A 24,251-nucleotide genomic window follows, 5' to 3' on the forward strand; every position below is an offset into this window, starting at 1 on the left:
GGCCTGGTCTAACTCGAGAGAGAAGTGAGTTCTGCTAAACTGAGTTTGGAGTTTTGTGCAATGCCATCTAATAGAGCTCTTGCCTTTCAGCCGAGTGGGTTTGGATTGGGCATGCTCCATGGCAGAGATTCTGCGGTCACTCAATAATGCCCCACTGTGGCAAGATGTCATTGCTACCTTTACAGACCACTGCATCAAGCAGCTGCCCTTCCAGCTGAAGCACACCAACATCTTTACCCTGCTGGTTCTGGTCGGCTTCCCCCAGGTACAGCACCCAAAGGCCTGCCTGCTTCTTCCATCTCAATAATGCTTGTCCAAGCCTTTATGAGTGTGTGTGTGTGTGTGTGTGTGTGTGTGTGTGTTTGTGTGTGTGTGTTGTAAACAAAATCATTTTTTTGCCAGTCCTGGAGACTGAACTCAGAGCCTGAGCACTGTCCCTGCCTTCTTTTTGCTCAAGGCTAGCACTCTACCACTTGAGCCACAGCGCCACTTCTGGCTTTTTCCATATATGTGGTGCTGAGGAATGGAACCGAGGGCTTCATGTATGCGAGGCAAGCACTCTATCACTAGGCCATATTCCCAGCCCCCATTGGAAGCTTTTTAATCTTCAGTTGAATAATTTGCTTTCATGGTACTGGTATATTTACAAGATTATGTTGTGGATTGTTCATTTTGTATCTTTAATGATCTAACCATTTGATTTATTTTGCTAGCTGGAAGTTTGTTTTACGTAATGGGTAACTAATATATTAAATTACAAAGAGCTTCAAAGAAAAAAATTGGTTTTCACTTTGACATCCATCTTGATCTGTTTTTGTTTTTGTTTTTTGCCAGTCCTGGGGCTTGAACTCAGGATCTGAGCACTGTCCCTGGCTTCTTTTTGCTCAAAGCTAGCACTCTACTACTTAAGCTAAAGCGCGACTTCTGGCTTTTTCTATATATGTGGTGCTGAGGAATTGAACCCAGGGCTTCATGCATGCTAGGCAAGCACTCTACTGCTAAGCCATATTCCCATCCCCCACCCCCTGCCCCTTAATTCTAATTTGTGGGGGAGGGTTGGTTTTTGGTTTTTGTCAGTCGTGGGGCTTGAACTCTGGGCCTGGTCACTGTCCCTGAGCTCTTTTACTCAAGGCTAGCTGTCTACTACTTTGAGCCACAGCTCTACTTTTGATCTGTTTTCTAATCTCTGTATCTCTCATCAGACTGGGACAAAGATGGCTATAGAAACTTGTCATCATCCAGCAAGGACATATACCAATCCTGGCACACTGACTTAGGACATGAAAAGAACCCTGTGTTTGAGTATTTCTTGAAATCCAAATGAAAGAGTCCTATCTCCATGTGGTACTGACTTGCCTTTTCTTTCTCTTTCATGTTCTAGGTTCTTTGTGTTGGAACTCGCTGTGTTTATATAGATAATGCCAATGAGCCCCATAATGTAATCATCTTGAAGCATTTCACTGAGAAGAATAGGGCTGTGATTGTTGATGCCAAAACTCGGAAAAGAAAAACAGGTATTAAATATAATTACTTTTTGTAAAGATGTAAGAAAATAGTCTATTCCCTGCTTACCCTAAAATCAATGGAGGAAATCTTGGTTCTTGCCCTGAATGTGATTTCTTTTTTTTTTTTTAACCATTCCTGGGGCATGAACTCAGAGGCTGGGCACTGTTCCTGAGATTTTTCTCAGGGCTAGCACTCTACCACTTGAGCCACAGCACTACCTCTGCGTTTTCTGTTTATATGGTACTGAGGAATTCAACCCAGGGCTTCATGCATCGCTAGGCAAGCACTCTACCACTAAGCCACATTCCCAACCCTGATTTTTTTTTTCTTAAAGCAAGTTTTTAGCTTCCTGAGCTGCTTTTTTCTCATCTCTAAAATAATGTGGTTGAATTAGGATGATTGTGAAGGCCTGTTTGCATGCTGTTCTGTGGCTATATAATTTCTCCATTTGTAGATGCTGATTATTTCCCTTTTTTTTTTTTTTCTGTCAGTCGTGGGGCTTGAACTATGGGCCTGGAGTCTGTCCCTGAGCTCTTCAGCTCAAAGTTAGTGCTCTACCACTTGAGCCACAGAACCACTTCTGGTTTTCTGGTGGTTAATTGGAGATAAGAGGATCTCAGCTTCCTGAGTAGCTAGGATTACAGGTGTGAGCCACTATGCCTGGCTGGTTATTTTCTTATGAGTAATTTAAACATGAAATTGGATAGCTACTCAGAATAATTCTTTTGACGTTAGTACAGTTTCCTATTTTGTTTCAGCAGAACACTGAAAGGGCTACATCTAAAGTACCCTTTTGACTAAATTTGCCAAACCAAAACCAATATAGGATATCTTAACCATTATGTTCTAGGTTCTGCTTCTCAAGTAATCTGCTTTCCCCTTGATTTTAGTATCAATAACTGTGTTGTTTCTGTGCCTTTAAAAAAAAAAAAAAGCTATTATTTTTTTAAATTCTTTTTTTTTTTTTTTTTGCCAGTCCTGGGGCTTGAACTCAGGGCCTGAGCACTATCCCTGGCTTGTTTTTGCTCAAGGCTAGTACTCCACCACTTGAGCCACAGCACCATTTCTGGCTTTTTCTATATATGGGTGCTGAGGAATCAAACCCAGGCCTTCATGTATGCAAGGCAAGCACTTTACCACTAAGCCATATTCCCAGCCCCCTAAACTATTTTTTTTAACATACAGTTGTTCCAGGATTCTTTCCCCATTGAATTATCTTGACGCCTTTATTAAAAATGACTCTTTTTTGTGTATGCCTATTTACATAATTTATTATGTTTTATTAAGCTATATGTCAGTTCATACTCAAGTGACACACTATCTTGACTAGGTTTATGCTCTTTTAAAATCAGATCTTCCAATTTGTTCTACTTTTTCAGTTGTTTTGTCTCTTCTAGTTCTTTTGCCTTTCTTTATGTGTTTTAGAACTATTTCTGTTGAATTGCTAGTATTTTGATTGACATTGTATTCAATGTATAGGTTAGTTTTGGGAGAACTGACCTCTTAATCTTAAATCTTTTCATCCCTGGAGAATGATATGTCTCTCCATTTATGTTAGGAGTAAATGTAGGCTCATATGATTTAAATTTAATTTCTCTCAGTCTAGCATAGGATATAACTGTCTTCTCATATTCCTAAATTGATAAATTGCATATTCTTCCTTTTGTTTTCTATATAGTTTAGCCAGAGATTTATTAGTTAATTTAAAGAACCACCTATGAGTTTGTTGATTTTTTTTCTTACTATTTTCTGTTTTGTTGATTTCTTCCCTGAACATTATTAATTTTCTTGTTTATGTTTGCTCTTAAATTGCTCTTTCTTACTTACATTTTTCTTTTTTCTTTTTTTTTTTTAAACTGGAGCTTGAACTCAGGGCCAGAGAGCTTAGCTTTTTCACTAGTACTAGTGCTGTACAACTTGAGTCACAGTTCCACTTCTGGCATTTGCTGGTTACTTTTTTACCTGGGCTGGCTTTGAATCGCTGTCCGCAAATCTCAGCCTCCTGTGTTACTAGGATTATAGGTATGAGCCACCAGTGCCTCGTCTCTTTCTTATTTCTTAAGGTAGACATCATCACTGATTTGAAGGGCCTTTCTTCTTTCCATAGCATTAGTACTATATTTTTCCCTTTAAACATAATATCAGCCATATCCCACAATTTTGTTTTTGTTGTTGTTTTTTTGCCAGTCCTGGAGCTTGAACTCAGGGCCTGAGCACCGTCCCTGGCTTTTTTGTTCAAGGCTAGCACTCTGCCACTTGAGCCACAGTGCCACTTCTGGCCATTTTCTATATATGTGGTGCTGAGGAATCGAACCCAGGGCTTCAGGTATACGAGGCAAGCATTCTTGCCACTAGGCCTTATCCCCAGCCCCACATCCCACTTTTTTTTTAATTTTTTATTTTTTTTATTAATTGGACATAAATTTTTTTTACAAGGTGTTGTTCAAAGAGGGTGCACCAGTTACATAGTAGGGAAGTGTGTACATTTCTTATGATATCTTACGACCTGTTTTTCTATCCCTTGTCTAGGTCAGGTTGACATATATGCAATATACAATGTATCAAGAACATATACAGTATTCACAGACTTGGTCTATACTGTCTCTCCGTCTCCCTTTCTTAACAGTCATATATCAGGGAGATCATGCCCCTTTGTTTTCTGTGTTCTAGGCTTGTCTCACTCAACATTATTTGTTCGAGTTCTGTCCATTTCCCTGCGAATAACAGTATTTCACATCCCACATTTTTGATATGTATATTTTCATTCAGGAAGAACTCACTTACCTTGTGATGCCTTCTTTATTCTGCAGATTATTTTAAAGTTATAATGATTAAATTTTATATATTTTAAGAATATCTCAAATATTTTTGTTACTGACTTCAAGTTTAATTATTTTGTCTGAAATCATATACTTAATTATTTCCGTACTGTAAGATTACTGCAACTTGTTTTATAGTTCAAATATTGACTTTTCCTAGAAGTTCCACGTACACTTGAAAAGTCCTGTGTAATTGGCAGTGTCTTATAGCTGTTATTTAGGTTAAGTAATCTGACAGTGTTATGCAAGTGTTTTTTGATGCCCTTCTTGCTCTCTTCTTGTTATAACAATTACTGAGAGAAAATTGTCAATATATCCATTTTTATATGTTTATGTTTTACTTCATTATAAAGAATCTCTTTTTATAATTTTTATGTTTTTTAAAATGTTGCAGTGAAATCTCTTTAATTCTTGATAATATTCCTTATTCTAAAATCTGCTTTGATATTTATCAGCCTCGTCTGCATTTTTAAAATAGCATTTACATTGTGAATCTTTTCCCATCTTTTCACTTTAACCTGCTTGTGTCTATATATTTTAAAGTGGATTTCTTATAGATAGCACATAGTAAGTGTCTTCTTTGTTAATACTGTCTGTCTTTGAGTTGTGGGGTGTTTTGTTTTACTTTGATATTTTTTGTTTTGTTTGTTGTGGTTTTGCCAGTCCTGGGGCTTGAACTTGGGGTCTGGGCACTGTCCTTGAGCCTCTTTTGCTCAAGACTAGCTAGCATTCTACTGCTTGAGCCACAGAGCCACTTCTGGATTTTTCTGTGTGTGTGGTATTGAGGATTTGAACCCAGAGCTTCATGCATGCTAGGCAAGCCCTCTACCCAATATTTGGATTTTTTTTGTCCTTTTTTTAAAAAAATGTGTGTGGTAGAACTACGATTTTAAATCAGGGCCTTGCTCTTGCTAGGCAGGTGCTCTTCCGCTTAAGCCATACCCCCAGCTCTTTTTGCTTTCTTTGCTTTTCAAGTTGAGTTTCACCTGAGTTTAAACCTGCCCTAGCCTGGACTGAAATCTTCCAATTTATGCTTCCCAAGTAGATGTGACAATAGGCACACGCTTCCATGCTCAGCTTTTACTGGCTGAGCTTTTATTACTTATTTTACTGGCTGGGCTTATGCTAGGCTGGCACAGTGCTGCTGCCCCACACCTCCAGCTAACTATATCTGTCTTTTTAGTAGTTGCTATAGGGCTAACAAGTCAAATAATTTTATATGGATTATACTATATACCTTTTTTTTTTTTTTTGGCCAGTCCTGGGGCTTGGACTCAGGGCCTGAGCACTGTCCCTGGCTTCTTCTTGCTCAAGGCTAGCACTCTGCCACTTGAGCCACAGCGCCCCTTCCGGCCATTTTCTGTATATGTGGTGCTGGGGAATCGAACCCAGGGCCTCATGTATACGAGGCAAGCACTCTTGCCACTAGGCCATATCCCCAGCCCTATACTATATACCTTTAACTCAGCATAATCTACCTTAAAATATACTTCTTAATCTTTATAACAATGTAGAAATACTACAGTTATTTCCATTCACTGTACCCATTATTTGTATTATTTTACCACACATTTTTATCTTTTTTTTCACAAATAGACCTTTTATTTGTCACTATTAAAACTCTGAATTTTAAACAGATTCTTGGACTGGTAGTTTGTATCCATCAGCTCACTCGACTTTAGCACCAGTCTCGTCCCCAGTAGCTTTTCTAGAACTACTACCTTCACCATGAAGTTTCATGAGTTTTCCCAATTCAACCTTGTGCTTCTTCAGCATTTTTACTTTTCTAATGAAGACATCATGCAGTGAATAAATAGACTGGCAAGCCTTTTCTATGTCTTTGCCAATGCTATCTGGAATCAATTTATTAACTACTTCTTTCAAGTCATTTGTCTGTACCTCTTGGGTCATGATTTCCATCATCTTCTTCTGGATCTGGTGGACCTGCTGATGCTGAGCATAGGAGGTCTTGTGGATTTGATTGTTGTGTTTTTTAGTAAAAACAACACAGAACTGATAAAGCAAATAACTGTAGTCTTGACATCAACATGTGCTTCAATCATGGTCTGCCACTTTTTGACAATGGAGCACATTTTGTCTCAGGTGAGATCCATGCCATGGAAGTTGGTCAAGCAGTTTTTGCCCTAAACATCCTCAGTAATTAGCTTGAATTTTCTAAATGCAACTTCATCATTCTGCAGATTGGCGAGGCTCACTTCAAACACTTGACCCTTGAGGCCATCAGATGCGATTTTGGTTCCTTGAGTCCTCGTGACTAATGTTTTCCCAATATTCCTTATATTGAACATGGCCAGTGTTTTCCCATCATACCAATCTTTCTTAGAAAATGGGTCAACCACTTTCTTCTTGGCTCTCTTTTTACCACCTTTTGTAAGGTGCTTGTTCTTGCCAACCATCATGGTGCTGCTGGTAAGAGAGCCAAAAGGACACATTTTTATCTTATATGACTCCCTCAATATATTATTTTTGCTTTAAAATGTTAGATATTTTTAAGTGGAAAAAATCCAATTTGTTTTATATTTAACTAGATATTTACTATTTATGGTGCTCTTCGTTGATCTTTGTAGGTTCAAATTTCCATCCAGTATCTTTTTTTTCCTTCAAAACTTTACTGTGCATTTCTGTGGTACAAAATCTCTTAATTTGTGAAGTGTTTATCTTTTTACCTCATTTAAAAATATAATTTTGGCCACAATCGATAGCTCATGACTGTAATCCTAGCTACTCAGCAGACTGGTATCTGAGGATCACATTTCAAAGCCAGCTCTGGCAGAAAAGTTCCCATGAGTCTCTTTTATCTCCAATTAACCACTCAAAAACCAGAAGTGGAGTTGTGGCTCAAAGCAAAAGAGCCCAGGGGCAGCACCAGGGCCTGAGTTCAAGCCTCACAACAACAAAAACAAAACAAACTCTGTGTGTGTGTGCGCGTGCACGTGTGTGTGTGTGTGTGTGTGTGTGTGTGTGTAACTGGATAAAAAATTTTCTAGGCTAAGAATTTTTATTAGAATACTTTAAAGGTGTTTATCAATTATCTTCTGATGGACACTGATTCTGGCATGAAGTTTGCAGTTATATCTTATTTTTGTTGCTCTTCATATTGTTTTTTTTCTAGCTGTTTTAAATATTTTTCTATTTAATAACTTGTATGATTAACATTTTCTTCATGTTCTTTTTGAACATTTATTGAGCTTGAGCTTGTTGAGCTTGTAGTTTTATTACATTGGAGACATTTCAACCATTATGTTTTCAAATGTTTTCTGCCCCCTACCAGGATACTTCCACTCTCTCTAGTGGGAAGACAAAATATCCCCAGTTTGTATGAACTCCAGTAATTGTTATGCTTAATGTTTTTCTAGTCTTGTATAGTTTCTTAGCATATATGTACAGATGAATATTCAGCTTTGGACCCACAAGGAACCTTCCATGCATCTCTCAAGAGAGAGAGTTCTCTCCTACCTGCCTCTCTTTGTGTGCATCTTTCTTCTGGTGCTATCCTGCCCCATAAAATCTCGCTGTCCTGAGTTTCCTGAACTCTGATCTCCTCAATTCATTGGGACTTCTAGACTCTACTTGATTTTCTTTTTTTCTTTTTTCTTTTTTTCCCAGTCCTGGGCCTTGAGCTCAGCACTGTCTTCTGGCTTCTTTTTGCACTGGCTTCTTGTTGCTCAAGGCTAGCACTCTGCCACTTGAGCCACAGCACCACTTCTGGCTGTTTTCTGTGTATGTGGTGCTGGGGAATTGAACGTGGGGCTTCATGTATATGAGGCAAACACTCTTGCCACCAGGCCATATTCTCAGCCCCTCTACTTGAATTTCTTATTCCCTTTTTTCATCCTGGAAATTGTCTCTAGATTTCTGGTGTTACTGAAGAGCTGACTAATTTATGGGTCTTCTTTCAGGGATCATAGTCCTGTACTTCCTATTGTCCAGTGTATAAATGCCTTTATTCCATGTTTTTTCCCATATTCTTGTTGCTCAAGGTAGGAGTGTGCATTAGTCTCTTTGCCCTGTCTTGTTTGGAGGCAGAAATCTCATGTGTGCTGTTTTTAAGAACTTACTTGAACACCCCTCCCACTCGTGCAAGTAGTGGGAACATGAGTTGTCCTTTTTACTAATTCAACAGATACATGACTCAGTACCAGTTTTATGCTTACCTTCAAGTTGGTCTTAAATGTAATGGCTATAATTGAGCCTGGGAGATTTGTGTTTCTGTGGGTATTACTTCAGTAATGCATACTGCTGTGGAAGAAACTTGGCTACAGGGAGCATTAACTGTACTTTTTGTACCCTTCTTGCTCTCTGACATCTCCCAACAGTGAAAGACTACCAGCTGACTCAGAAGGGAGGAGGACAAGAACGTAGTGACTCTGATACCCAGCTGAGCCAGTATTCCCAGCACTTTGCCTTTATTGCCAGTCACCTTCTGCAAACCAGCATGGATAGTCATTGTCCTGAGGCAGTGGAAGCAACTTGGATTCTGTCTCTGGCCCTCAAAGGTTTATATAAAACACTAAAGGTGAGCCTCTTCCATTTGGCTGAGATTTGACATGCAAAAAGGATTAACAAGAAGGAAGTGCCTTCTGATTTTGATGAATAGTTAGCAATAGGATCTGGATTAGTTTTAGAAATGATTGAAGCCTTGTACAAGGATTACTTTAAAGAGGAAATACAATTTCTCAATAGTTTTGGCTCTTTATTTTTCCTTCTACTTGGCAGCACATATGGCTCATCATAGCAAGAATAAAGGAGCTAGCACCCCATGGGAGCTTTAAGGCAGTAGGGATGCTTAAAGTTGGGTGGTAGGAGGCAGACAAGTTGGAGAGCTGGATGAGATGGTATTTGGCATAGAGAACTGAAGGCTTGATTGTAATGATTCTTCTTGTGCCTGAAGGGACATCAGTGGGAGGAAGGATCTTTCAAAATTATGCATTTCAGTTCACTTGTAGGATCATCTTCCCAACAACTCTGTCCCCCAACCCTGTTGTCCCTTACTTTGAAAAATGTTCAGCAGCAACCTAGTGGGGAAGTTACAAAGGGGACTCAGAAGTGTCTTTGAGGGCATCATAAGAGACACTTAAGAAGATCTAAGTGGCTACAGACCAGCCCTGAGAGACTATTGTAGGATTGAGACTGTTCATCTGCTGTTTGTTTTGTTTGTGGTATTTGTCAGTGTGAAATTTGTTTCATCATTGACATTATAGTAGGAAAGTGGAAATAAACTCCCTGATTGTAGAGATCTTGGAACCCCTTACTCAGTTAATATTTGTGGAGCACCAAGAGCCAGATGGAGCTGAGTGTAGAAAGCCAGAAAGCAAGTCCTTGCTCCCATGCAGCCAGACAGAACTGTTGACAGCTAGAAAGCAGGTCCTTGCTCCCATACAGCTTACAGCCTCACTGGCCAGGGAGGCATCTACCCAGAAGACTGCTAGAAATTAAAACTTTGTAAAATGGCTGAATACTAGGTGATAGAGAGTGAATCAAGATGGACATGGTGGCCTATTACTTTAATTGAGCCATTCAGGAGGCTGAGATGGAGAGAATCATGGTTTGAGGCCAGCCCAAGCAAAACATTAGTGAGGCCCCATCCCTTTCTCCATCTCAAGCAGTAAGAAATTGGGCATGATGGTGCATGCCTAAAACGCATGCATGTATAAATAGGAGTATCACAAAAAGTGAGACCCTATTCAAAAAATAAAAAAAGAGGGGTGGAGGCATAACTCAAGTGGTAGAGCATCTGACTAGTAAGTACAAGGCCCTGGGTTCAAACATCAGATCATCATCATCATAATCATCATCATCATCATCATCGTAAATACAAATAGAAGTCAGAGAGAGTAGCAAACTCCAAGACATGATTGTTCTAGCACAGAAAGAAAGCGTTGAGGGCTTGGTGATAGTGCAGCAGAAAGATGGAGCCAGGGAAGCAGATAGGATGGCGCCTTGGAGGACCTTGTCATCAACCGTAGGTAGGGATAGATTTTTAGCCTCAAGAGCATTGGGAAGCTTTTGGAAGATAGAGAGCTGGGAATGACAGAAAGTTGTGTTAAAAATGCTTGTTGTGGTGGCTGGGGATATAGCCTAGTGGCAAGAGTGCCTGCCTCGGATACATGAGGCCCTAGGTTCGATTCCCCAGCACCACATATACAGAAAACGGCCAGAAGCGGCGCTGTGGCTCAAGTGGCAGAGTGCTAGCCTTGAGCGGGAAGAAGCCAGGGACAGTGCTCAGGCCCTGAGTTCAAGGCCCAGGACTGGCCAAAAAAAAAAAAAAATGCTTGTTGTGGGGCTGGGAATGTAGCTTAGGGATAGAGTGCTTGCATAGCGTGTATGATGCCCTGGGTTCAATTCCTCAGCACCACATAAACAGAAAAAGCCAAAAGTAGTGCTATGGCTCAAGTGGTAGAGTGCTAGCCTTGAGCAAAAAGAAGCCAAAGATAGTACCCAAGCCCTGAGCTCAGGCCCCAGGACTGGCAAAAAAAAAAAGAAAGAAAGAAAGAAAGGAAGGAAGGAAGGAAGGAAGGAAGGAAGGAAGGAAGGAAGGAAGGAAGGAAGGAAGGAAGGAAGGAAGGAAGGAAGGAAGGAAGGAAGGAAGGAAGGAAGGAGGAAGGAAGGAAGGAAGGAAGGAAGGAAGGAAGGAAGGAAGGAAGGAAGGAAGGAAGGAAGGAAGGAAGGAAGGAAGGAAGGAAGGAAGGAAGGAAGGAAGGAAGGAAGGAAGGAAGGAAGGAAGGAAGGAAGGAAGGAAGGAAGGAAAGTTTGTTGACTGAGCCACTCGCAGGTTATGGTTAAGATGAAGAACTCTGGTTTTCCTACTGACTCGGGAATTTTGACTGGAAAGTCAGCTTGAGCCATTAGCTGAGACTAGGATCTGGGAAAGGCTTGCTTTTCTCCAGCTGGCCTTTACCTTTCTTACTCTCAGACAGCTGCAAATTATTCTCATTCTACTTGGCAGGCTCATGGTTTTGAAGAGACCCATACCACTTTTCTTCAAACTGATCTGCTGAAACTGTTAGTGAAAAAGTGCAGCAAAGGGACTGGCTTCAGCAAGACATGGCTCCTCCGGGACCTGGAAGTAAGAACAAGGCACCCCCTTCCACTGCTACCCAGGGCAGCTCTCCCAGCCCAAGGATCTGGCTCTGCATGCGTACTCCTATCCTGTGCTGCTTTTAAACTGTGCCTTGCTTCTGTCTTCCCTTTCAGACTTAAAGATTCTGACATCTCTCCTCCCCTATCAGGAAAAATGATTTGACTGTTTGTTCAAAGAACATTTGGGAAGTATTTTATGAAAGCACATAATTGACATTAATTATAGCATGGTAATAAAATGTACCTTTGAATTACTATTTCCCTTTAAAGTTCCTTTGAGCTAAAACCAGTTACTAAATTTGTCTTCATGTATGTTTATTTTATGTAGGATTTCTGTTGATAATTTAATTTTATTGCTATACCCCAGGGCCTTACATTTTTCTTAGTGGAGTTCCCATGGTTCCCATGGACTTTCCAGGCCTAGTGTCTGCTTCAGGCACAGGGGAGGCCATTGCCAAAGGGCTGTGGGTGCTGGCTTGTATGGCCCCATAGGAGCCTTGAAGAACAGCTCTGAATAGAACAGGGGTTCACTTAGGTGTAAGGGAAATATACTTAAAACATACTAATGATTGCCATGTAAACTCTGAGTCTTTGAGAATATTTTAAATTAGAATGTTTCAAGTTTGGGATATAACTTAAGTGGTAGAGAGCTCAAGGTCCTAGGTTCAAACCTGAATAACACATACACACACACACACACACACACACACACACACACACACACACACACGACCCAAATCTTATTTTTATTATTTAAATAATAGAACCCACGTTGCAGAAATAGAAAATTAAGACATCGAGGGCTGGGAGAGTGCTTACCTCACATACATGAAGCCCTGGGTTTGATTCCTCAGCACCACATATATTTTTTTTTAAAGCCGGAAGTGGTGCTGTGGCTCAATTGGTAAAGTGCTAGCCTTGAGCAAAAAGAAGCCAGGGACAGTGCTCAGGCCCTGGGTTCAAGCCCCAGGACTAGCAAAAAAAATAAAAAAATAAAGACATCAAAAATTTTACCTCCAAACACAGCTACTGTTAGCATCTTATGTGTTTTCTTCTAATTTTTTCCTATGTATCTGTAGTACATATATGCATTTATATTGCATAATGCACATAGCATTCAAATAGTCAAGGTCATATGTTAGACACTTTTTTCAGTAGTTATCATAACCAACCTTTGTACTTCTGATACAAGTATACAGTGTTTTTTACATATGATACAAAAAGGTCATTTGCTGTTTTTTTTTATATTAAGGCTTTATTGACCATATCTTGAATAGAACTAGTTAATGTATTCTTCTTTATATTTTGCCAAAATGCATTCAAAAAGGATGATAATCAGTTTACATTGTCAGTAAAAGTTAATAAATTCCAGAGCCTCTCTAGTTTCTATTAGCATTGCTTCTATTACAAATACAATTGAATCTATTTTCACATTTCTATTCATGTTATGTTCTTTATGTGAATTCTAATGTCTTTAAAAGTAGGCAAAAAGTTTTTTCTACCCTTAGAGGGTTAAAGACCTATATCTTCTTTTCACTCACTGAATGCTCACCTCTCTGCCCTGCCTGATTTCCTCCCTCTGTAGATTCTGTCTATCATGCTGTACTCCTCAAAAAAAGAAATCAACACTCTGGCCGATCACAGAGATCTTGAACTAGATGAGCAAGGGGACCAAGAGGAAGAGGTGGACCGGCCAGTCAGCAGTCCTGGAGAAGCAGAGCAAAAAAAGCTAGACCCTCTGGAAGGCCTAGATGAGCCCACCAGAATATGCTTCTTGGTATGTTGTCAAGGCTTCAGAGGAATGGGTCCTTTGGCTTAGGCCATGCTTCACCTTAGCAGCAGATTACTTCTTTCAGTACGATGTCCTGAGGACTCACTTTCTGAAGACGTAGTCTGTGATGTGCAGAACAGATCTAGAAGAACAGAAAAGCTCCATCACATTTTTGAGTTGTGGACCCAAAAGCTTTCAATCCTTACTCTTGCACAGTACACATTGAAATATTCACATCAAATGCTGCGTGTAATTTCCAAGGTTTACTAAAACCTGGAAATGCCTCCAGACATCTCCAAATAATAGTCGTCTTCTTTTGGTCTTGAAAATACTCTCTTGCCTTCCTGGATTAGCTACTCTCATTTGAAATGATGTGTGAAATGGGCAGGGCCTAGACTTTAAAGGGCCTGGCTGCATGAAAAGTGGGGTGTGTGTTAACTATAAGAAAAACAAGTAGCATTTTTTAAAAATCTCAAAAAAAAAAAAAGCCAAACACAATGACTCCTACTTATAATCCCAGTTACAGGAGGCAGAGATCAGGAGGATCACAGTTCAAGGCTAACCAAGGCAAAAGTTAGGGAGACTGCATCTCAACAAACAAACTGGGCATGGTGGGGCACATCTGTTATCCCAGCTGTGAGAGAGACCATTGATAGCAAGATTGAGGTTTGGAGGCTGGTCCCAGGCAAAAATGCAAGACCACATCTGAAAAATAACTAAAGCAAAAAACTCAGAAAAAAAGACAGTGTTTGAATTTGTGTGCCAATTGTCAAGCTTGGGTATGAAATGTTGCACAGAAGCTAATAGGGAGGGGAGTACAGTACAATGATGATTGTGTTTTGTTGGCACAGAATTTCCTTTAGTGTTTCACTGTTTTGTAGTTTCCTCTAAAGCTGTAGTAGCGAGTTTTTTTTACTCTTCATGCCTTCATGCTTAACATTTGATAAGTATTTTCAAAGTACCTACATGCTGTGCTGTACTACCTGTGGTAGTTTGAAACTTCATTTGGTCACTTTTGAGTTCAGATGATAAATAATTTGTTAAGGCATTTCTAGTGGTTTTTCCTTTGCTTCTCCCCTTCAGATGGCTCACGATGCCCTCAATGCCCCCCTGCACATCCTCCGGGCCATATATGAACTGCAGATGAAAAAGACAGACTCTTTCTTCCTGGAGGTTCAGAAGAGGTAAGGGACATTTGGACCCAGAAATTCCATGGGCCAAGGAAGATGGGATCTGTGGTTTCTCACCTAGCACCCCAGAGGCAGGCCATTGTCCACATGCAGGAGCAGCTCTGCTCCACAAAATTACCCGGTAGCTGATTCCAGGTGCTGTGCTCTCACCTGTGTTGTCACAATGAGCTCACCCTCGTCTCCTGTGGCTTCCAGGCCAGAGGAGGAAAGGGTGGGAGAGACACCGCATTGCTTCTGCACTTACTTAAGGGTAGGCTGTGGAAGGAGGACACCACCTCCTGCACCTCTCATTACCCAGAACGATTGCCTCACGTATCAAGCTACCATGGGACTAGGGACTAGCTAGGCAAAGAGAGAAAGGGAGATTGAATATCCTCTGTCACAAAGGTATACCTGAGTATCTGCATGTACAAATGGATGTTGTGGTTCTATTTTGCAAAATACAGTGAGTGATGGTGTCACTGGGTAATAACAGGCAAACAGCTCTGCTAACATTTCTGAGAAGTCTGCAGGTTAAACTTCTTACACTAGGTGTGCCCACCACTGTGCTCCTTCCTCCAGGTTTGATGGAGATGAGCTCACCACGGATGAGAGGATCCGCTCCCTGGCGCAAAGGTGGCAGCCCAGTAAGAGTCTGAGGCTAGAGGAGCAGAGTGCCAAAGCTGTGGACACAGACATGATCATCTTGCCATGCTTGGTATGTCACTCACCTTGGGAACAGTGTCTGCATCCACTCCCACCCCACATTGCCAGAAGACTAGGCATCTGTAATGCTGTTCTTGACTTTGTAGTCCCGGCCCACATGCTGTGATCATGCCACTGCTGAATTGAATCCTGTGACCCAGAAGCTGATCTCCAGCACAGAGAGCGAGCTGCAGCAGAGCTATGCCAAGCAGCGCCGGAGCAAAAGCGCCGCCCTCCTCCACAAGGAGTTGAACTGCAAGAGTAAGAGGGCTGTCCGTGACTACCTTTTCCGTGTGAATGAGGCCACAGCTGTCCTCTACGCTCGCCATGTGCTGGCCTCCCTGCTTGCTGAGTGGCCCAGGAACGTGCCAGTGAGCGAGGATATACTGGAACTAAGTGGCCCTGCCCATATGACTTACATTTTGGATATGTTCATGCAGTTGGAAGAAAAGCACCAGTGGGAGAAGGTAGCTAAGCAGACCAAGCTCTGCATTCACCTTCGGGCTCTTCCCCTGTCCTTTCTAGCTTCTGGCTGTGGGCTCGCTGGTGGGTGTGAATACAACCAAGATTAGAGTTGCTTCTTGCACACATTGGCCTGGAACTGAGCTCGCAGCCGTACACAGACTTGTTCTCAAGGAACATTTACCACCGTGGCCCCAAAACCTTTATCTTCTACCTTTACTGTTGGACACCTATAGCAGCCTTAAAACTCTCTGGCTCTTCTCGTAGCTCTGGGGTTTCACACAATGCACACTTTGGGGGCAGCATTAATTAGGGATCCCTGCCATCCTGTCCCCATAATACAAAAAGCCTTCAGTGAGGTTTTTACCTTCTATTTTAGAGCATTGTTTCTAGAATGTCTACCCAGGTCAAATGTTCTTCCCTCATTTACACCTGGGCTGTATCATGACCTGGGTGTTGTAAGTAGAAATCAAGCCAAGGAGGCCTATACAAACAAGGCTCTGGTATAGGGGTGGCATAGGGGATTTCATCAGGGTCTGTGCCACTCTCTAAAAATCTGATTCTCTGGTTTTAAGCTGGAAGTTATTTTCTGTTTTCTTTTTAAACTAGGCCTTCAACTTACTCTTTTAAAATAATGCTGAACAGCAGGCCTATCTTCTCCTATTGTCTGGAAGCAGAGGGCCAGTGTAACAGAAAATGTTCTGGCCTACAATTCAGCAGCCCTGGCATTTTTTCCTGCTGAACCAGAAATTTGGTCATGATTTTCCCAGATTCCAAATGCAGACATCTTTTGGTGCCTTCTTTATCCTCTTCCCTCACCATGCACAAGTGCACTGTCTATAGTATGTCTGAGAACACTGCCCATGTCTTGTGTCCCAGGTCCCTGTCACAGCTGCTGTCAGTGTACTTCAGCCATATTTGCCTCTACTAGCAAATGGGAGCCATTGTGCCTGTATTAGCTCTGGTGGTGGAGGTGCCTATCCCCGACTCTCACTTTCCACCTTGGTCATGTATCATTGTGTGTTGTGATATTAACCTGCATGGCCCTCTACTTGTTCAGCTGCAAGCTCTTTAGGGGCCAGATCCATCTCTGGTTGATTTGGTTCTGTTCTTTCAGACCTCCTAGAAATGGCATCATTCTGTGGTGGTGGTGGTGGCATAATTTGTATTTATTTTTGTTTGTTTTGTTTTATTATTAGAAGTGGTATTCTTGCTACCATGTCCTGACTTAGAGCAGGGGCCTGGTTAAATGAGATGTTGCTGATGGGGTTGGTTGGGAGCACAGGTTGCATAGGTTTTTCTGGATCTAGGATAATGCCAGCTCCAGGTGGGCCTTGGGTAGAGGTAGACCCTCCCTCTTTCCTCCTGAGACTACTGACAAGCCCTGCCTTTATCACCTTGTGTCCTGCCAGATTCTGCAGAAGGTTCTCCAGGGCTGCCGAGAGAACATGCTGGGAACCATGGCTCTGGCTGCCTGCCAGTTCATGGAGGAGCCCGGAATGGAGGTGCAAGTGAGGGAATCCAAACATCCATATAACAACAACACCAGTTTTGAGGTATGGCCCTCAGCCATTCTTCTCCTATTAGCCCTGACCAAGAATGCATTTCCATCCACTAGGTGGCGGTCACCTTCCAGGAGCCCGGGATGCTGTATAAACAAGTCTCCCCTTCTCCTGATCTTCAGTATTGTAATAAGTAAAAAAAAAAAAGGGCCACAGGCCACAGAGTTTACTTTTCTTACAGCAAGTTGCTAAGAATCCTTGGCCTCTTCCAGCAGTGAGTCTGCCTGTGGATCTAGGTTCAGTATCGTTTATTATCCCCTGATGACCTCTCCCACCCAACCCCTTTTTAATTACCTAGAGCTAAAAAGTCTCGTGTTCTCTGTCCTTACCTTGTATCTGATGGAGAGGGAGGCGTTTGGATGAGTTGGACTGGCAGTCTCCATTATTAGTTCGCATCAACTCAATGCTATGTGACTTTCCTTAGCCCTTTAGAAATGCTAAAGCCAGTGGTTCATGCCTATAAATCCTAACTGCTCAGGAGACTGACATCTAAGGATCTTGGTTCAAAACCAGCCCAGGCAGAAAAGTCTATGAGATGCTATTCTCCAATTAACTACCAAACAAACCAGAAATAGAGCTGTGCCTCAAGTGGTAGTGTTACCTTTGAGCACCAAAGTTCAGGGACAGTGCCCAGACCTATAATTCAAGCCCTAGGACCAGTACCAAAAGTCAAGAAAGATGCTGAAGTTGGCAAGACCAGCACCATACCTACCTGCAGTGGGGAACAGAAGCCTGTTCAGAACCTGGTTGTCAGTCAACTAAAATGCTTGCAGAAGTGTTGTCCTCCTCCTCTTCCTTCCAAACTTCTTCTCTTCCCCTGTTTCTGTGCTCTGTCCTCCTCTCCCCTAGCACTACCAAGACTCTGGTCAGCCAACAAGTTTTACCCCAAAAATGATCATCTTGTGTTTCCCTACTACCCTCTCCTCTTTTTTTTTTCTTTTTTCCTTCTGGTTCCTGTTGCTGCTCCCTCTTGACTCACCTCTGGCCCGGACTGGCCTGAATCTTCAGCAACTGTCAGTACCCTCCCTCAGTACCTGAGTGTAATACATAGTACTCTCTACTCTGCTGTGTGTGTGTGTGTGTGTGCGCGCGCGCTACTCCTGGGGCTTGAACTGAGGTACTGGGTGCTGTCCTTGTTCTGTTTTTTGTTTCTGGATGGTTTTTTCCCCCTCAGAGCTAGTACTCTACTACTTGAGCCATAGCTCCAGTTCTGGCTTTTTAGTGGTTTCCTGCCTGGGCTGGCTTTGAAACCACAATCTCATTTCAGCCTTCTGAGTAACTAGGATTACAGACATAAGTCACCAGCACCCAACAAAACACCTCATTTTCATGCATAAAGCGTCAGTTGTCTGTCCCTACCAATCTTTCTGGGGTCACATCCTGTCCTGCACACGCCCACAGAGCACACCTTCACCCTCCACACAGCACACCAGACCTTGCCAGTGCTGCTCCCTTCCTGAAACTCAAGTCTGTATCCATGGGCCCTTTCTTCTGAGAAACTCCTCCTGTCCTCTTCCATCTTCACAAAAAACCATACCACCAGTACTAGGGCCCTTCTCTGCCTGCCCCATTGTGCCCAGCACAGTGCCATCTTGCAGCCTGAATGTGTTTCATCACCCAGCTAGAAATGAGCCTGTGGAGGCAGGGGGGCACTCATCTTCACATCCCCAACTACAGCACCAGCCACGAGATTACCCAGTAAACAAAAATGATGTATTTTCTCTCACCCATCCCAGGATAAAGTCCACATTCCTGGTGCCATCTACCTCTCAATCAAATTTGACTCTCAGTGTAATACTGAGGAAGGCTGTGATGAGTTAGCTATGTCCAGCAGTAGTGACTTCCAGCAGGATCGACACAATTTCAGTGGGTCTCAACAGAAGTGGAAAGATTTTGAGCTTCCAGGTAATAAAAACAAATACTTGTTATGTAGCCTCTTCATATAAAATGTTTGAGCATATTGAAAAGGGAAATTATTGGAGGGTTTTTTGTTTTGTTCATTATGGGGCTTGAACTCAGAGCCTGGGTGCTGTCTTTAGCCTCTTCGTGCTCAAGGCTAGCATTCTACAACTTGAGTCACAGCACCACTTCCAGTTTTTGAAGGGTTAATTGGAGATAAGAGACTCACAGGGACTTTTCTGCCCCTGCCAGCTTCGGACTGTGATCCTCAGATCTCAGCTTCCTAAGTAGCTAGGATTACAGGTGTAGCCACCGGCACCTGGTTATGGAGGATTTTTCAATGAGCTTAGAACTATTTCATCAGAAACACTTCAATTGCTTTCCCCTGTTGCCCCTGTGTTCTGAACTGTCTCTACTTCTGTATGACCCAGGAGATACTCTGTATTACCGATTCACCTCTGACATGAGCAACACTGAGTGGGGCTACAAATTCACTGTGACAGCGGGACACCTAGGACGGTTCCAGACAGGTGTGTGCTCTGCCTTTTCTGTTTACATGATCTTCCCACTAGATTCTGTGCTGTAGATGCTTCCCACATGTGTCTCAAGAACCCCTCACCTTACTCTCAAGTATGATAGAGTTGTCTAATTGTAAACTTGAATGGTCAGATAAAAGAGCCACCATCATAGCCTGAAAGGGGGTGAGAATTTGTTAGGGCATTTTTCAAGAAGAGGGAACTAAGAATTTTTTTATTAAATTTTATTGACAAGGTGATGTGCAGAGGGGGTACAGTTACATAATAAGGTAGTGAGTACATTTCTTGTCATATTTGTTACACCCTCCCTCATTTTTCTTTCCCTTTCCTAGTTCAGGTAAGCATATATACAATATCCAGTGTACCAAAATCATATACAGTAACCACGTGGGGTACGCCACAGGAAATTCACATAGAACATTAAATGTAATGACAACAATAGACTCCTCCTGTGTCCTTCTCTTGGAGTTCTTTTTGCTTATCCTCATCTTATATAATCATGTGTATATAGCTGTTGAGCTATTGTGATCCTCTGATAGGTCTATCCTAGACCTTTTTATGTTTGCTCAGTAGTTGTTTGGTTTTAGATACATAATGTAAAGTCGCTGACCCAAACATGTGGAAATACCATTTGAAAAGAAGTTTGCTATTTTGCAGACCTGGCCTCTACTATTCTCCCCCCTCACCCCCCCCCCAACAGTCATATATCAAGGAGACCAGGCACCTTTGTTCTCTGTGTTCTAGGCTTGTCTCCCTCAACATTATTTGTTCAAGCTCTGAGCATTTCCCTGCAAATACCAATATTTTAGCATTTCCAATCGCTATGTAGTATTCCATTGTGTACAGGTACCACATTTTTGGATCCATTCATCTGTAGTGGGGCATCTGGGTTGTTTCCATATTTTGGCTATTGTGAATTCTGCAGCGATAAACATGGATGTGCAGATGTCTTTATGGTATCTTGAAACCTGTTGTTCAGGATAGATGGCTAGGAGTTGTATGGCTGGGTCATAGGGTATGTCTATGCTGAGCTTTTTGAGGAACCTCCAAAGTAGTTGTCCTAGTTTGTACTCTCACCAACAGTGGAGAAAGGTTCCTCTTTCCCCGCATCCCCTCCAGCATTTGTTGTTGGCTAAGTTCAGAATATAGGCCATTCTAATGGGAGTGAGGTGGTATCTCAGGCTGAGAATGTTTTTCCTGTATTATTTTTACAAAAAGCTTAGTTTCAGCCAGCATTTAAATGATCACAATTATTTTATCCTACTTCCTAGATTTGAACAATTAAAAATGTGTAATTATTGATATACAGTTGTTAGACTTGTTTTTAAAAATGTCTGTCTTTTGTGGGTGGGGTTGTCTAGGATTTGAGATTTTGAAGCAGATGTTATCAGAAGAAAGGGTTGTGCCTCACCTCCCATTGGCCAAAATTTGGGAATGGCTGGTGGGCGTGGCCTGCCGCCAGACTGGTCATCAGAGACTAAAGGCCATCCACTTACTGCTGAGGATTGTGCAATGCTGTACACACAGGTAGGTTGTGTTCTGTGTCTGAATCCTGTTTAAGATATAGGGTAGCAGCAGTCTTTTTCTACCTGCTCACAGTTTATAATGTCAGATGAAAAGACTGTTGTAATTTTGTTATTGTTGTCAATCATGGGGCTTGAACTCAGGGCCTGGGCACTGTCTCTGAGCGATTTTGTTTTTTTGGTTTTTGGTTTTTTTTGGCCAGTCCTGGGCCTTGGACTCAGGGCCTGAGCACTGTCCCTGGCTTCTTCCTGCTCAAGGCTAGCACTCTGCCACCAGAGCCACAGCACCCCTTCTGGCCATTTTCCATATATGTGGTGCTGGGGAATCGAACCAAGAGCTTCATGTGTAGGAGGCAAGCACTCTTGCTGCTAGGCCATATTCCCAGCCCCTCTCTGAGCGATTTTGTTCAAGGCTAGTGCCCTACCACTTTAAGCTATAGCTCCAGTTCCAGTTTTTTGGTGGTTAGTTTGAGATTAAGATTCTCATGACCTTTCCTCCCTGGGCTAGTCATGAACCAAGATCCTCAGATGTCAGCCTCCTGAGTAGCTAGGATTATAGGCATGAATCACCATCACCCAGGGACAGTTGTTTGTAATTTTAATGTTTCCCAGTTCATCAGTTATTTTCTTTATGTTAGTGCTTTTTGTATTCTGTTTAAATAATTTTGAAAGTTATGAAGATATCTCCCATGTTTACTTTTAGAAATTTGTTTTTTCTTTTACACTTAATTCTATACTCTACCCAGGATGAATTTTAGCATATCTTATGAAGTAAAGGACCAGTTTTCCCTTTGGATCGCCACTGTTTCCGTTACCACCCTGTCTCAGAACAGGTGTCCATATGTGTATATCAGTCTGTCTTGGGTTCTGTTTTTGCTTGGGTTTTTTTTTTTGGTGATCCTTGTACAACATTATACTGTCTTAAAGATTTTAGTTTTAGCTAGGCACTGGTAGCTCACACCTGTAATCCTAGCTATTCAGGAGGCTGACATCTGAGGATTACAGTTCCAAGCCAGATCAGGTAGAAAAGTTCCTGATACTCTTATCTCTAATTATCCAGCAGAATGCCAGAAGTGAATGTATAAAGTAGTAGAGTGCCAGCCTTGAGTGATAAAAACTAAGCAAGAACATGCCCCACTACCAGCATCTACAGAAAATAGTTTAGTTTATTACAGATTTATATATGTAATCATCTAACTATATAAATATTTCCACTTCTTCACCTTGAAGACTATCTTGTTTTTGTTTTGAGATAGGGGCTTCATGTATAGCTCAGTCTTCAAATCTCAGCTCCTAAGTAGTTAGGGTTATAGGTATAAGCCACGGTCCTTGGCTTTTTCCTGAATTTTTAAGGTATATTGACACAGAATGGTAATCAAAGTAGGGTGGACAAAACAAAAAGTTGCTTTCTTGGGCTGAAGGTGTGGCTGAAGAAGTAGAGTGCCTGCCTAGCAAACATGAAGCCCTGACTTTAAACCATTGTACACCCCAAAAAAAAAAAAAAGTTTGAGTCCTTAACCCCCATTTCCTATATGGAGCAAAGGAAATGTTTCTCTTTCTCCATTTCTCCCTACTCTGACTGTTATACTAAAATCCATCTTTGCTAAAACTTAAAAAATAGTCTCCTCATATAATATGGAATTTCTGTTAATAGTAAAGGAGTCAGCCAAGCACAGTGGCTCAGGCCTATAATCCTAGCTACTCAGGAGGCTGAGATCTGAGGACCATGGTTCAAAGTCAGCTAAGGCAAGAAAATCCATGAAACTCTTATCTTACCAGAAGTGGAACTGTGGCTCAAATGGTAGAGTGCTAGCTTTGAGCAAAAAAAGCTCAGGGACGGCCCTCAGACCCTGACTTCAAGCCCCAGGACCAGCACAAGAAGAAATAAATAAAGGACCATCCCAGTCAGGAAGTGAACATGATGGCTGGAGAAGTCAGCTCCTAGGTGGGAGCAGGGCAGGGAGAGGAGAAGCGGGATATGCCAGCTGTTACCACCATCTCTGTACAGACTTCAGGCCACTGAGCCCCAGGTGGGCTTCCAGTGAGAACTCAGGCTAAGATTTTTTTGTACAGCATGTAACACCTCTGTGGTCTTAGGCTGGCCTGTCCTTCTTGTCTGTACTCTTCCGTTCTGGACCTACGTCACTCTGAACTGAGGATCTGGGGCTCTCACGTGGCCTTTTCCCACTTGAAAGTATCACTATACGACTTGAGCCACACCACCACTTCCAGCTTTTTACTGGCTAATTGAAGATAAGTCTCCTGGACATTACTTCCCAGTCTACTTTTGAACTACAATCCTCAGATCTTAGCCTACTAAGTAGCTAGGGTTACAGGCTTGAGCCACCAGCACCTAGCATAAGAACCGTTTTTAAAGGTGCACAGTAATTTCTATGAACTTATGTAAGGTCCTTTAGATTCCTTAGAGTTGGCTTTGAAATTTAGACTCTGCCCCCTTTCTCCCTGCTATTAGTGATTGTCTGTGTGTCCATGTCCATGTCCATGTCCATGTCCATCCTGGGGCTTGAACTCAGGGTCTGAGTATTATCCCTAAGCTTACTTTGCCCAAGATCAGTGCTCCCACTTGAGCCACAGCCTCATTTCTGGTTTTATTGGTGCTTAATTGGAGATAAAAATATCATGAACTTCTTGCCTAGGCTGGCTTAGAACCACAGTCCTCAGATATCAGCCTCCTGAGTAGCTGGGATTACAGGTGTGAGCCACCATCATGGGCTTAGGGGCTGTTTTATGATGGCTGTTCTGGGATTGGGAGGATGTGAGAAACCTTGGTGGCTGGCCTGCCTGGTCACTAGTAAGCTGACACATCCTGGGCTCCTCCCACAGTGACCTTTGCGACCTGGCTCTGTTGAAGCCACTGTGGCTGTTGTTTACCCACATGGAGTACAGCCTGTTTGAGGACGTGACACAGCCTGGCATCCTGCTCCCCCTGCATCGAGCCCTCACTGAGCTTTTCTTCGTCACTGAGAACCGTGCCCAGGTGAGGTCATTGTCCACCTCTCACTCCGAGTCTGGGCAGGGAGGATGGTGCCACCATGTGCTTTTGCCCTTTGTTGCCCAGCATAGGACTTGGGTCAGAGATGAATCTGGAGCCCTGGTGTCTGGACAGGCTGGACCTACAAGCTGACCTTCCTCTCAGCCTTGAGAAGCCTCAGGCTAGCACCAAACTTGCTTATTTTG

General features: G+C 42.3%; 2 protein-coding genes across 4 annotated transcripts in view; one reads left to right on the forward strand and one right to left on the reverse strand.

The window, feature by feature from the left end:
- Zzef1 (zinc finger ZZ-type and EF-hand domain containing 1) overlaps positions 1-24,251 on the forward strand; it is a 166,295-nt gene that overhangs the window by 124,323 nt on the left and 17,721 nt on the right. For all 3 annotated transcript variants that reach the window (XR_007213754.1, XM_048366226.1, XM_048366227.1), the window contains 13 exons: positions 91-265; positions 1,382-1,514; positions 8,663-8,862; positions 11,293-11,412; positions 13,012-13,203; positions 14,281-14,381; positions 14,949-15,084; positions 15,179-15,538; positions 16,946-17,089; positions 18,832-19,000; positions 19,426-19,524; positions 20,892-21,057; positions 23,898-24,051. Coding sequence is in view for 2 of the 3 variants with exons in the window: in XM_048366226.1 (XP_048222183.1) it covers positions 91-265; positions 1,382-1,514; positions 8,663-8,862; positions 11,293-11,412; positions 13,012-13,203; positions 14,281-14,381; positions 14,949-15,084; positions 15,179-15,538; positions 16,946-17,089; positions 18,832-19,000; positions 19,426-19,524; positions 20,892-21,057; positions 23,898-24,051 (2,149 nt within the window). In the remaining variant the exon portion in view is untranslated. The remainder of the gene's footprint in view (positions 1-90; positions 266-1,381; positions 1,515-8,662; positions 8,863-11,292; positions 11,413-13,011; positions 13,204-14,280; positions 14,382-14,948; positions 15,085-15,178; positions 15,539-16,945; positions 17,090-18,831; positions 19,001-19,425; positions 19,525-20,891; positions 21,058-23,897; positions 24,052-24,251) is intronic.
- LOC125365927 (40S ribosomal protein S3a-like) lies at positions 5,245-6,745 on the reverse strand. The gene is made up of 2 exons (XM_048366230.1): positions 6,417-6,745; positions 5,245-5,255 (listed from the first exon to the last, which is right to left on the reverse strand). The coding sequence occupies exon 1, from the start codon at positions 6,743-6,745 to the stop codon at positions 6,470-6,472; it is 276 nt and encodes a 91-aa protein (XP_048222187.1). The 3' UTR covers positions 5,245-5,255; positions 6,417-6,469.

Source organism: Perognathus longimembris, chromosome 17, assembly GCF_023159225.1.
Source record: "Perognathus longimembris pacificus isolate PPM17 chromosome 17, ASM2315922v1, whole genome shotgun sequence".
In the NCBI taxonomy this organism is placed as follows: Eukaryota; Metazoa; Chordata; class Mammalia; order Rodentia; family Heteromyidae; genus Perognathus; species Perognathus longimembris.

Coding starts and splice junctions, on each gene's coding strand:
- LOC125365927 (XM_048366230.1), bottom strand. CDS start 6,745: ATGATGGTTGGCAAGAACAAGCACCTTACAAAAGGTGGTAAAAAGAGA.